The 13,327-nt window shown below is 41.7% G+C and overlaps 2 protein-coding genes and 1 long non-coding RNA gene across 5 annotated transcripts; all 3 read left to right on the forward strand.

Moving 5' to 3' along the window:
- The first annotated feature begins 161 nt into the window (after positions 1-161).
- Positions 162-8,487, forward strand: LOC143182885 (uncharacterized). 3 transcript variants are annotated; one of them, XM_076384197.1, is made up of 14 exons: positions 162-268; positions 929-1,126; positions 1,211-1,335; positions 1,424-1,500; positions 1,577-1,699; positions 1,786-2,000; positions 4,096-4,236; positions 4,346-4,537; positions 4,617-5,313; positions 5,387-5,694; positions 5,928-6,097; positions 6,197-6,323; positions 6,410-7,763; positions 7,952-8,487. In XM_076384197.1, exons 2-14 carry the CDS (start codon positions 966-968, stop codon positions 8,066-8,068), a joined length of 3,807 nt encoding a protein of 1,268 aa, XP_076240312.1. In that variant the 5' UTR covers positions 162-268; positions 929-965; the 3' UTR covers positions 8,069-8,487. The 3 variants fall into 3 exon arrangements, with proteins under 3 accessions (XP_076240312.1, XP_076240310.1, XP_076240311.1); XM_076384195.1 differs by having other exon boundaries at positions 6,221-6,323; positions 6,410-8,487; XM_076384196.1 differs by having other exon boundaries at positions 5,967-6,097; positions 6,410-8,487.
- On the forward strand, positions 2,035-3,477 carry LOC143182886 (uncharacterized). The gene is made up of 3 exons (XR_013002532.1): positions 2,035-2,422; positions 2,537-2,788; positions 3,164-3,477. It is a non-coding gene; the product is annotated as an uncharacterized LOC143182886 (long non-coding RNA).
- A 953-nt stretch (positions 8,488-9,440) lies between the features above and the next one.
- On the forward strand, positions 9,441-9,912 carry LOC143183780 (serine protease inhibitor). The gene is made up of 2 exons (XM_076385494.1): positions 9,441-9,540; positions 9,616-9,912. Exons 1-2 carry the CDS (start codon positions 9,450-9,452, stop codon positions 9,846-9,848), a joined length of 324 nt encoding a protein of 107 aa, XP_076241609.1. The 5' UTR covers positions 9,441-9,449; the 3' UTR covers positions 9,849-9,912.
- Positions 9,913-13,327: the final 3,415 nt, after the last annotated feature.

A 13,327-nucleotide genomic window follows, 5' to 3' on the forward strand; every position in this document is an offset into this window, starting at 1 on the left:
ATAATGTAAAATATACCATTTTAAATTGAACCGCCAAACCGGAAGTGACGTGTACATTTGTACTCGTGGAAAAAGGGAGGGGGAAAGTGGTTTCACGCAGGCGTCTTCAGGTTCGTCGTTTCCGGCTCTGTCGTAATCGTGACTTGCATTCAGCGTGTGGTGAAATTCAGACGGGCAGTTGTTTAATCGTCGACGATGTTACATAGAGGACCGTGATATAATTGGAAAACACGTTAACAGATCGTCGGAAGATAATACGGGAGTAACGGTGAGTAACAAAACGGGTTCTTTTTTGGCCAGTCTGGCATGGCCATGAAAAAAATTGGGCGTGGATGAGCGTCGGAATAAACGAGGTGGCCATTTGGGAGCGTCATGGCGCCGCCAGCCTTTGCAATCCGGCTTCCCGACGACCATCTTGTTATCGATAAATCAATATAACGCGCCTTTTCTCCTGCGTAAAGTGTTCCTCTCGCATAAAACAGTATTCCACGGATTTGTTCTATTGCGTCGTTGTTACGATTGGCCGGAGGAATATCAACGGCTACAGGTAAATCGCTCAGGGAACCGGTGCTTCGTAATTTGCTTTATGTCGCAGCGCGTTCTTGCGCAGAATACCACTCCTTTTTGGAGATACACGATTCAGGGTGTTCAGAACCGTACGAAACCGATGCTTGCGTCGCCTAGTATACGACAGAGCCATTCAGTCGGTTGAAATACCAGAATTTTCTGGATATATCATTGTGAAGAGATAGAAAAGCGATATAATTCCATTACAAAAAACACGTGTATTCTTGGCTGTGTTGGACCATGTTCTTTTTTGCATGCCAATTTTGAGCAGTCAGTCAGAGAGGCAGCTATTAAATTGATTTGGATAATATCTTGGAGTCCCTCAACTGGAAAAACATTACGAATCTGCCGATTTTCATAGTATTGCAGGACTAGGTTGCTTGCAGTACTGAATCAAAATGGAATCAATGGATGCGCGTCTTGTGGCGCAAGCATTGAACTACCATGGTCAACAGTTGCAGAAAGTGTGGGAGGGAGAACGCAACGAGAATGAACTCGCCTTGCTCAATCTCAAGGAACCAAATTTTGAAATCTATCAACAGCGGCAAAAGACTCTTAGGTATACACATTTTATTGTAATCAGAATACTATAGTTAGAAACAAAAAATTCTAGAATGTAAAGATTTTATTGCATTTTTAATAGTTTTGGTGATAGAGGAAAAAGGCTAAAGCTGCAACAGTTCCTTGCAAAGAAAGCAGATGCCCTCTATGATAAGGCAAATTTGGAAAAAACAGTTGAACCCATTAAGCAAGAATTGGGAGATGAAGGTAAAATTTGTTCTTTTTCCATTGCAGAATAGCAGTTAGAATGTTGCGCAACATTATGAAATCTAATGTATTACCTCTGTTGTTCCAGAATTTTATGCAACAATGCCAGGACTTGACACTTTTGTCACCATGGAAAAATCTCAACGGATTCGAAATTTTTTGGAGGTGATTATATTAATTATATTCACTAAAATATGTAATGTAATGGAAATACTTTACGAAAAAAAAAATTCTTCTGCAGAGTTTGGTCGTTGGAGATGTTATTTACGCGCAAGTGATGGGTAAAAGTGCTGCTGGACTTCTTCTGAAGGTGCTTTGCAACTGCAGCGACTGCCCCAGAGTTGTGACTGATTTAGGAGTTAAGGTATGTTGAAAGGACGTTCTATCAATTGTACTGTGGTATCCTGTGCTTTTCTATCAGTTTCTAAAATAGTTGTTTATCTAAAATAGGCTCTGATATTGAACACGGCCACAGTGCCGGCAGTGGACAAGAAAGGTGTTACAAGAGGCTACATGGCAAATGATCTCATCTGCGTCGTAGTCAGTGAAGTTAACGTTGAAGCTGAACGAGTTGTTGCAGTTATGAACGTACCTGCCCGTGAAGGGCAAGCCCCACACCCACCTATGGGACTTATCCATTCAGATGATCTTCCAGAAGCTTATAAGTAAGTAACAAACAGTTCGGATAAGTATTTTCATTCCTTGTATTTTACAATGCTTCACTAACTCTTGTGAACTGACATGAATATCACTATAGGAAATTACATGTACATGATACACATGGTAAAAGTGTCTTGTAACGCATCAGTAGCACTTTTGACTGAACATTTTTTTTATGAGTTAAAAGTCGTTCTCTCATTTGCTTATTGCGATATACTTTGAGAGCACTGTTGCACTAACGGAGGCAGGGGGAACTTTCTCTTACAATGGTAGTTCCGAAAATTTAGGTTCGATATAATCTTAATCGTGATCGCAAAGCATCTTCTATCGACAGTGTAGTTACCTTGTTCATAATTTGCATAAGTGAGAGTACAAACTTCTTGTATCTTTAGTGTTTTGTTTAATGTTCTTTCGTTAAAAAGAAAAGGTAAGAAAAATGGTATGGTGGCCAAAAGAAGTTGAGATTTAACAGACGCACTGTGATACTAACAAAACAAGGTAAATTAGATTTGATTCCTCTTACACGTTTTTATGAATTTAGGTGCCAGACACTCTCAGTAACGTAAAAGTTGATAGTCAGTATGATGATGAATTTATAATGTGATACAAATGATTCAAACCTTGAGCATTGGTTGACATGGCTCTGTTGCGCACAATATTCTATCTACGTTTGTGATATGTTACTCTCAAAGCACCAGCCAAACTATGGCGCCAATGACATCAATGTCTTTTGAGGTTGCATTTCCAGTATGAGATGTTGAGCCTTGGGTGGTCAGAGTGAGTGCTGCAGACGGTAGGTATAATAATGATTTCTTGTTGTTTGGTCTCTATCTGCTATGGATTACTAAAATACCTTTTCCAAGCAATATAATATTGTGAACGAATAGTATGTAATTAGAAATTAAACCATGTAATTAAAATATCTTAATAAGTTAAAGAAACAGTCATTGTAACGTGTGAAATACTGGAATTATACTTACTATCGTACTATTAAGATTTTTTGCATTACTCGTATTATCGAAAATAAGAAGTTGGTATATTTTCATGAAATTAACGAGAAGTTTTTAAGCAGAGACCAAACAACTAAAATCTTAATCGCCCGAACCTTTACCTTTAAGCCTCAAAAGAATCGCGCCTTATCATAATAATGCCTCATTTAAACTTACAGCTTAAATTGACAAATAAAAATATAAAAAAATGATGTCATGTTCGAATTGACACCACAAAATGCAAAAACAGGCGACAGTACTACTACATCTAAAAAAAAAATTTTTTTGGTCAACTTGGAAGATAATATATACTCAGGCGTGGCTCCCAACCTATCCTAGGGCTATGCAATTTATTTTATCGCACCAAAAACTTATAAAAAATACCAAACCACCGTCGATTGATGATAGGCTGTGTGCTTTTGTGTTGAGAAATCCTCTGATTACAAACATGATACAAAATACTAGAAATATACGTCTTAGCGGTACATGAAAGGTGAGAGACGAGTTTACATAATAATGAGGTTGTGTACCATTGTAAATTTATAAATAAGAAATTATCTGGTAATAAAGGAAACCTACCAACTTTCTGCAATGTATCCCTGTTTTGGACCCCTGCTGCTTGTTAACGGTACAAACGTAGATTTTGATCGACTCTAATACCATGAGGTGTCCGACTTCCCTCTTCTAAACGAGAGAAACCTTTCTTTGCTGAAGCATCTTTGGCATTAGTGTCGTATCGTTGAATAATTCATGCAGATCGAAGGGAAAAGATGAAATCGTTACGCAGGAGCGAACGATGACGGAGAAGAGTGTGCCGCACGTTAATACGCGTGTAAGGAAGAGCAGCAAAGGACATTCATAATTTATTAATAAGTCTAACTATCGATAAGACGACGAGATGTCGAAAAAAAAACCAAAGGGAGAACTGCACAAAATAAGAGAAACCCTCTGCCAGGAAACGAATCCAGGAATCTTATACGAAGATCGGTTGTCATGATTATCAAATCTTTAGTTTTACCGTTAACGAAGTAGCTTTGGTATCCTCTTTTTGGCAAAGGTCAAAATGTGATCTTTGCATGTTTATAACCGAATATTTTTCTCTGTGGTGTAGGAAAGCGATGGACAACAAAGGACAGTCGTACGAAGCGATGTTGGAGAATAGTACTGGCTTCAACAACCCGAACAACATCAAATACCTTTGCGACCTGATGGGTCTTGGGCAAGAAAACCATTCCAACATGGTTGGTTTGAGGTAAGATATATCTGCCTTTCTTTTGAAAACCTTTTTCTGTTATACGGCCAAATTGTTTTTTTCTAAATTTTTTTTATTTTAATTATAATGATCGAACGCTGTTTCACAGAGAAAGGTTCCCGCCCAATGAATATGCTTCTGAATTAAGGCAGGCGCAGGCCAGTAAGTGGGCGTTCCGAAGTGTCGCAGAGGGTATAGACCATTTCAAGGCTGGACGTCATACAGAAGCCTTCCAGTGTCTCAACAAAGCTCTTACTGTGGACCCGCGGAACGTCGAAGGATTAGTAGCCCGTGGAGCATTGTAAGTTACTCAACCTTAAATAAACGCAATAAGTTTTAAGACAATATACCTACTAAACACATATTTCAATGTGTTACAGATATGCTAATAGCGGTAGTTTCAAGAAAGCAATCGATGATTTCGAGACAGCTTTGAAGTTGAATCAGACTCATGCAAACGCTCGAAAATACATGGCGGAAACGCTCGTAGCATTGGGTCGAAGTTACGAAGATGAGAAGAAGTATGAAGAAGCGCAGAAAGCATATGAGAACTGTCTGGCAATTGCGCCATATCATGAGGAAGCTAGGAACTCCATCGAATATATCACATCGAAGACGCTTACGTCCTTTTTGAACCCGTTAGATAAGTTGAAGAATTTTGAGACGGAGAATGATGTCGGTGAAAATAAAAAGGAAAAGAAAAAACGCAAGAAGGAGAGGAAATCACGTTCGAAGAAAAGGCAAAGATGGAGTTCGAGTTCCAGTTCATCGTCAAGTGGATCCTCTAGTTCCTCGAGTTCAGAATCCAGCAGTTCTTCTTCGTCTGGAAGCTCACGATCAGCATCTCGATCGCCTAGCCGCAAACGGAAACACAAGAAAGATCATCGTGGCTCACTTTCACCCCTCAGTAAACGGATGGCCCAATACAACAATCCACCAGCTGCTACAACAGCTGTGCATGATGTAATTGCTCCGGTGTCCTACAGTTCGAATACCCGAGACAAAATGGACGATTATGAAATAAAAGTGCGCAAATTTTTGGAACAGACTAAAGACGATTCAGATTACGAAGACAAGGTAAGCGTTATTTTTTAATTTTTTTCACGTACTGTTTATTGTTGTTTGGTTATTAATATCTGTTTTTACATAGGTAAGGAAGTTCTTAGAAGAAACGGCTAGATGGAAGAGGGAAAGAGAAAAGGAGAAGAAACATTCTGAGAGTGAGAAAATGAAGAAGAAGAAGAAGAAGGAAAAGAAGGGCAAGGACAAGGAAAAGGAAGACAAGAAAAGCCGTAAGAAGAAGAAGAAGGAGGAAAGAAAGAAACGCAAAAACAAAGACAAACTGGAACGAGATTTAGAAGCTTTGAAAAAGTCTTCGTTACCGGATTTGGAGCAATTGGAATCGAAATTGAATGCGTATTATGCGAAAGTTGAAAAAGAGACTGCTGTCTTAAAAAGGTTGGAACCCTTATGACCAATTCATATTTCGTTGTGGTTTTTTATCTTTTTTTAAAAATATTTTTTTCAAAGAATATTTTTGTAAGTGTAGTATAAATATCGGTTTTAGTTGTACCGATTTAGTTCACATTTTAGCAGCTAATTCGTCGTAACTAATAAATTTAAAAAAGAAAACATGAATGGAACCGCGGTTTTAACATACCGTATTTTATTTATGTTTTTATATTTACTAGGTATGTAGCTCAGTATAATGACATAGCTTCCCCTCTTAGCAACGCGGAGAAGCTCGCTGAGAGTTCACGCAGAGAGGAGGAGCTGCGCAGAGAGAGGGAGCGAGATGAAGCATCAAAAGCGTATCACGAACGAGAATCAAGAATACCTATGACTGCGCAACAACGTAAAGGTAAGATCACAAAGATTTGAAAAGCAAACTCCTTATCTCCATGTATTGTCTGTTATCATAGTTTTCTTAATATTGTATGGGTTTAATTTCATTGTACAGAGATACAAAGAAAACCACTTACAGACATCTTCGAACAAGAGTCTCAGTTGATTCATCCCGAACCAAAATTGCCAACTTTAGACACAGCTGCATTGAATGCGAAATGGAAAGCTGCACAAGCTGCAAGGTAAGAATCGACTGTTGTGATCATTTGAAAGTAACGTACTGTTATTGTTGTCTTCTTAAATTTCGTTTATTAATTTATATGTTTAGACAAAAGGATGTCCTACCACAAAAATGGCAAGACGTACCCCCAGAAAACAAAAAAATGCAGTCCAATGTGGACAGTGAGGAGGATGACGATAACGAATTAGAAGAGAAGCTACAACGCGCGGCACTAGAGAAGTCCATGAACATCAGGAAGCAAATGCAACGGGAGTTAGCAGAAAAGAGAGCAGCGGCCGCTCAACCGATGTCTGCACCAACTCCACCTCCATTGCCCAAAGAACCTCCGATGCCGAAACAAGCACCAGTAAAATATCCCACACCACAACCGCAGAACAAATTCCAGTCTTACAAGGACCCATCGATATCTGCACCGCAGACAACACCTACAAAATTCAGCTCTAGTAATAATCTCGGTGGCAAATTTCAGCCAATCGGGCAAAGTGGTAATAGTGGCGCTGGTCATCCACCAGAGCCACCGCGTCCACCACCACCAACTAAAAACCAAAACCAGGCCAAAGGACCCAGAACAGATTCTGATAGTGAAGCTGAACGACAGCATAGACAGACGCCTAAGAAACGCGAGTCAACCGGTCGAGGTGGTGCTGTGACTAAAAGAATGAGCAGGGATCGTCCAGCGAAACGTTCGCGCAGCAGATCGCGCAGTGCTTCTAGTTCAGGCTCGTCGAGATCTCGTTCGCCGAGGAGGAGCCGTTCGCGATCGTACTCGAACCGCAGATCCGGCAGTTACGAAAGAAAATACAGTCGATCTCCTTCAGGCACATATAGTAGGTCACGATCTAGATCACGCTCCAGGTCGTACACAAGAAGTCGTAGCCGTAGCAGGTCTGGAGATAGGAGTTACTACCGCAAGAGACAGTTCAGACCGTACAATAATCGCGGCACTTACTATAAGCCGCGTTTCCAGGGTTTCAATAACCCTAATCATCGTGGCGGCGGTAACAATTTCCAGAATCGTAATCGATTCTACAACAATCAACACAACAATCGATTCGGTAATCGACGTGGCGGTGGTTTCAACAATCGTGGCGGTGGACGTGGACGGGGCGGTAACCGTGGTGGCAGATTCTTCCACGGTAAGCAGGGCTTCCGCGATTTTCGGGACAGGCGGGACTTCAGAGACCGTCGTGCTGCCTCTCGCGATCGATACAGCGATCGTAGTTACTCACCTGATCCAATGAGGAAGGTCGATGAGGCGAAAGAAAAGATCAACAAGATGCTCGAAGGTGGAGATGACGTGATGGAACATCAGCAAGGAGGCGGAGGCTCGAATGTACCTCCCAGTAAGAGGCAAGATGGACCTTTGAGCGAAGGTGAAGAGAGAGACGACGATGACTACGAGAGGTGGGGAGAGGGCGAGGGGGGCGACACGACTAACAAGGTTGGTTAGGTCTCTTCTGTGTAGGCTTTCGCGAAAGAACAGCCTGCGTCTTCGTGATGACGATCATGATAATCCGGATGATGATAAATATGAGGAGTAAATGATGAGGATAATGATGATGATGGTGATGAGCCACGCGTGCAGGGAACATGCGACCTAGGAGCCAACTAACTCTCGTTTGTTGATAGAATGAGGTTGGACCTGCCGACGATAACCTGGAAGGCAAGGAGTACTTCATTGAGCGCATGAAGCAGCGAAGCAAGAATGTTTTAATGCAGAGAGCCCTTGCCGCTAAGATTTGGTAGAAACCCCGTTGCCGTTGCTGCTTCTTCGATTCTTCTCCTTCATCTGTGATATAGTTACACTTTTCTTCAACGTTAGACATCGACCGAATCACGTGAGATACATAGACTTCATACTATCGTCGTACCGAGTGCAGTCGGTATAATTAAAATAAAGAAAGAAAATGATCGAGAGGGGTTTATCGTAAAGAAGTGATTGGGCATGACGGTCGAGGGAAATGCTACTTTTCTTTCTTTTATCACGTTCTTCGTTCTTAACTCTTACCAAGCTCAGCGAAAGTAGATGTGTGATCGTTACACACCGACAAATATCATTCTATGTTCGCCAGTCGTTTCACTCGATTGTCATACCTCGCGCATGAATATTTTACGTAGTAAATATTCGTGGTGAATGAGTATTGTACGTGCGAATTTTCTCATCGAGATTGAACAGTGTGTTCGTTTTGCGAAGTAACGATTATTCTCGAGAACCCCCGTGTAATGTGTCTTTTTCTTATTGTTAGCAGAAAGATTTTACACATTTCGACTGTAGTACTTACTGTCGTATCGTAGCGATGTTTTTCTTACTTTATCAAGACATTATCGCGTAAGTATTTAGGTGAAATGAAAAAAGAGAAGCTTCTGCTGCGACACGCACTTTCGAAGGGAAGTATTCGATCGCAGTATATATACGCGAGTGGCTTTTCATTGTCATACATTATCGGAGTTAGAGAAGTCGTGGCTATCATGTGTTGTTTTATCGAAAAAACAAAGCTATTCGAAATTGTTTTTCCGAATTGTCGATTTTTTAACGTGTTGAAATCCTCATGTTTCGAACTCCCCTCCGCTTTATAAGAGGAAAAGCGTCTATCACTTACGGATTTTATCGGTTCCGATTTGCGAATCATCTTTGCGAAGAGTCTAGTAAGGGATTATAGTTTCTCTCCCTTCGTGTCGAGCATTCATGGATTCTCCATACACCGCTTTGTTTCGAAACACGTTATCCCAATCCCCCGTCGTCTTTATTACGAATACTTATTTTAAGGTATCATACAAATAATTTACTAGTAAGACACTTATATATGTTGTATGTAAACGAGTTACTGTACAATTCAAAGATCCACAAATACATAACACGAGAACAGAAAGCCATTAGTCTTTCGTTGTCTTTTATGAAAACCACTACAAATTTAGCCTGTATGCTTCTTTCCGTTTTATTCTGCCTTGTTTTTTATCTCCTGATGGATGCGTCATTTATAAACTTCCGCTTGAAGACTACGTTGCTTTGTGATATAAACTGGTTCTCTGAATAATGCACCGATTCAGATATCGCGCTGCATTTGCAGTCGGGTATAAAGTTACAGTCATTCAATTGACGTTTGTATTCTTCTGCACTTCGAGGAAAATGAAGTTTCCGTGTGTATATTGTGTTTTCATCGGCTTCAGTCTTTTGCTACTGCTGTTTAAAGGACTAGATACGGCAACGATACTCCATAGTAAGTTTTGCTTCTCAATTCATAATCACGCTAAAATTTGAATGAATCACAAATTTGTTTTCCCAATTTTTTAAGAACTTAAGGTAGTGCAGATTCAAACTGCGTGTAAGGGAAACGAAGTATTTACTTTGTGCGAGGCGGATCCATCATGCGAGAAAAGCTGTGACAACATTGATATTTGGGAGTCAACGCCATGCACGCCGAGCAAAACTTGTAACAGTGGTTGCATCTGCAAAGAGGGATATGTTCGCGATAATGAGTTCGGTACCTGTGTTTGGGAAAACAGTTGTCCAAGAGTCCGGCATTAATTTTAAACAAATACAGGTTTATGTTGAATTAAAAAATAACAAATATATGTACATAACATTAGCAGAATAATCTGAACAATCTGTTTTTATTTCCGTCATGTTAATTAGTCATCAAACTTAATCCGACTGCAAAAGATTTCAATTTGTAAGATTTTCCTTTGCAAATTATACTAGAAGAATTTTTTTCATGTGCAACGAAGAGGTGCGTAGACGCATTTTGATAGAAGCTGGTGGGGGAATGTAGCGGCGCGCGATATGATAGCGTTTTGAGGTGGTTCAGTTCCGCGCCGTCTTTCACGTGCGCGACACATTTCGGGAAACGAGGTCTTACTGTTATCGCAATTCATAGAAAAAAACTTTTCTTTAATTATTTTGCTTATTTTATCATCAATTACGGAAGTTTTAGTGTTTCAACTACCCAAGGATAATAGAGTTTCTTCTTGTTTTGTGCAACAAATTTTGTTCTAGACACTTTCTGTACTTATTATTTTCTCTTCCTTTTTTTAAGTGCAAAAGTGAGTCAAGTGCCCATGGATATAATGATGCGTAAGACAACTTATTTCGTCGTTCGTTTTAATCGTAAGTATCACAAAGGAAATTTCATCGTTCTATCCATCATGTTTCTTACAAGTGGTTGACACAGTAGCTGCAGAAATAGACGGTTGACGCGAGTCCTGTTCTTTATTAAAGTTCAATTACGAGCGCAGCGGTGACCGTGATTATTCTCGATCGAGCAAGCCAAAAAAAAGAGGCAGCGACCACCACGATCGAGCATCCCCGTGGGTCCACGTCCATTGTGATTTTAATAAGCCTTATGCAAATTACAAATGAAATTGTCAGCGGCAGGCCCGCGGTCCATTCTTCGTCGTTGATGGGGACAATTAGAAGAGCTTTGTCCGGCGACCACGCGTTGTCCGGCTGCTCGGCAACTTGAGTCCCAACGAGAGGACCGCCCGCCAACCCCTAATGTTTGTATCCGGTCCGCAGGACGTTCACTTCCGACCCGAGAGTGCCTCTCCGCTTGCTGACCATCGACTTCTTCGCCTCAGTTGCTGATCGACGCAGTTACGAACGTCCTACGCTATAGCTTCGTCAACTCGATCGGGTACCGGCGTTAATCGAATCTCAGGCGTTTCATGTGTCACTCAGTTATATTAAGAAATACCGTTTCTTAGTCCCTAATACCAAGAGAAGAACGATCTTACAATTATACCAAAGACACTAACTGCTTAGGTAAATTTCAAGTTCATCTTCTTAGTTTCGAGGAAAGACAAGAATGCTGTGGGCATGAACAGAAGTTGTTGGGTCTTGCGATCGAGAGGGGAAGAAGAAAAGCAAAAGCCACGAGTCAGGACGGAAAAGCGGAAGAGTAGGCGGGAGGTTGGAAATCGAACGGAATCACGGAGGCTGGAGGTCGATGGTTCGGGGTGGAGATAAGTTTTTACGGTAGGGTTACTAACTTACGGACTCGGCATTGTCGAGTTCCCGGTGACGGGAGGACAATGCGCGTTCGGGACACAATGCTTCACTCTGGAATCTGAAGGCAGTCTTGACTATCAACCTGCAACCACCCCTCGCATCTGTGTCTACCAATACTAGTCTCTCCCGCACATAGTACCCCCCCTACTGCCATCCGTGCCTTCATTCCGTGCGTTGTTACTTTCTCATTCTCTCGTCTTTGCCTCTTTTCGAGGTCTGCCCAAAAAAGAATCCTTTTGTTATCGACGACTTCGAAGATAGTAGCGATTCCCCATTGATTCAGTGGTTGGCGCCTGAGTGGTGCACGCAGAAATCACGGAGGCAAACAAACCTCGAGCGAATATTCGTTGTTGAGCCACCTAATCCTCGCCACGGTGAGAAACGTCAACGCGAAGCGCGCTGAAGAACAACCCTTGCTGTAATTTCAAAAGGTCAAGGTCAACAGGCAAGGTAGATGATGGAATTCCAGGAAGGATCGTCTTTAGTTGAGGAAGATGCAAATGTTCTAGACTCGTAAAGATGAAGCAATGGCAACGAAGGAAGAAACAACACAGACGGCAGAGTAGAAAGACTCGAGTGCAAAGATGTGGAGGTAGGAAGGAAGCTTGCAAAGGAGAATGGGAGAAAGAGAAAGACAGAGAGAATAAGAAACAGACGGGCGAGCATTTCAATCGCTCTTAGGCTCTCTCTTTGGCTTGGCTTTTCCGTTTCTTTCTTTTACAAAGGCTACATTGTTTCGTCCCTACGTTCATATGGACGCGGGCTAAAATACTCCTCTTTTCTGCCGGCATCACGGATACACCGAAAAAGCAGGCCGCAGACAGGCATACGTATGTGACATACGTATGCCAAAAGCAACAGCAACGTCGCTACCCATCGTCAGTGGCGTTCGCTGGCATACAATCCTTTCCCGTACATTCAATGCTCGTCGCCCACTCGGTATCCTTTTGTCGCTGTTTATAGCTCTATAGGCCCAGTATTCCACCGTTCCGCTACTATCCGAGAGTACTTTCGAGTTTAATTCTGTATCGTCTAACTGGACCGTGGAGAGAATCGTCTGTTGGTCAGGAGACCGTGTACTCCGCGAGTTCGTCGTGGTCTTTCCTCTCTTTTTGTGCTCGTATGTCGACCAAATTAACAGTGGATTTACATCAAACATCGATACACACGAATGTCGCGTACTTTCTAGAAATATTTGAAATCCGATCTGTAACCATGTGTTTGACTCTGAATTTCTGACTCTACTGACAACCTGTTTATGGCTTTTACCGCGTCTGACCATGAATGGTCAATTCCCCTGAGACTAGATTGAGCTGGCGACTTACTATTATTCCTTGAGTAAGTTATTCCTGACCTCTTAAGATTAAAGAAAGGTGATTGTAAGACGAAATACTGCTTTTCTTAGAATCCCTTTAACCGTATTGACCGAAAGTATTTTCACCCTTCTCATACCCAGAAAATCCTTTTTCACGTACGTGCTTGGATGCTCGAACTGCCCAAAAAGATGAACGCAGAAAGACCATTTTCTCGTCTTGAGTTCTACGATCGGACACATCTCTTTTTACCCACGGATCCTTAAGTTCCTCGAGAGTCTCTCACGCTCCAATTCTTACACCCCGAGGGTACTAATTGATCGAAGTTGAAACGATTCGAAGTGGTTGAACGAATCGTAAACACTTGATCAGGTTTAACACTGTATGATTTTGAAATGAAAAATTCTTGCCTAAAGGCGGTCGCTTTCGGAAGATTATACGAGGAGGTAGCGAGCTTAGAGCGCTTTATAGGCGGATATAGCAAGAGTGTCCTGCTCTCTATTGATAAACTCTCTTTCAATAGACGTGGATGCCGGCCTCGCTGTCGAGTATCGATAATATTGAAACCTTGAATGCCGCTCGGCTGAATGTCACAATGCGCCCCAGTGATTAATAGACTTCCGCGACTTTTATCGAAATAAGATGTTGCTTTCTGACGCGCCGTCGATGTGACGGCGAGTCAAGCGA

Source organism: Calliopsis andreniformis, chromosome 9 (genome assembly GCF_051401765.1).
Source record: "Calliopsis andreniformis isolate RMS-2024a chromosome 9, iyCalAndr_principal, whole genome shotgun sequence".
NCBI classification, from domain to species: Eukaryota; Metazoa; Arthropoda; class Insecta; order Hymenoptera; family Andrenidae; genus Calliopsis; species Calliopsis andreniformis.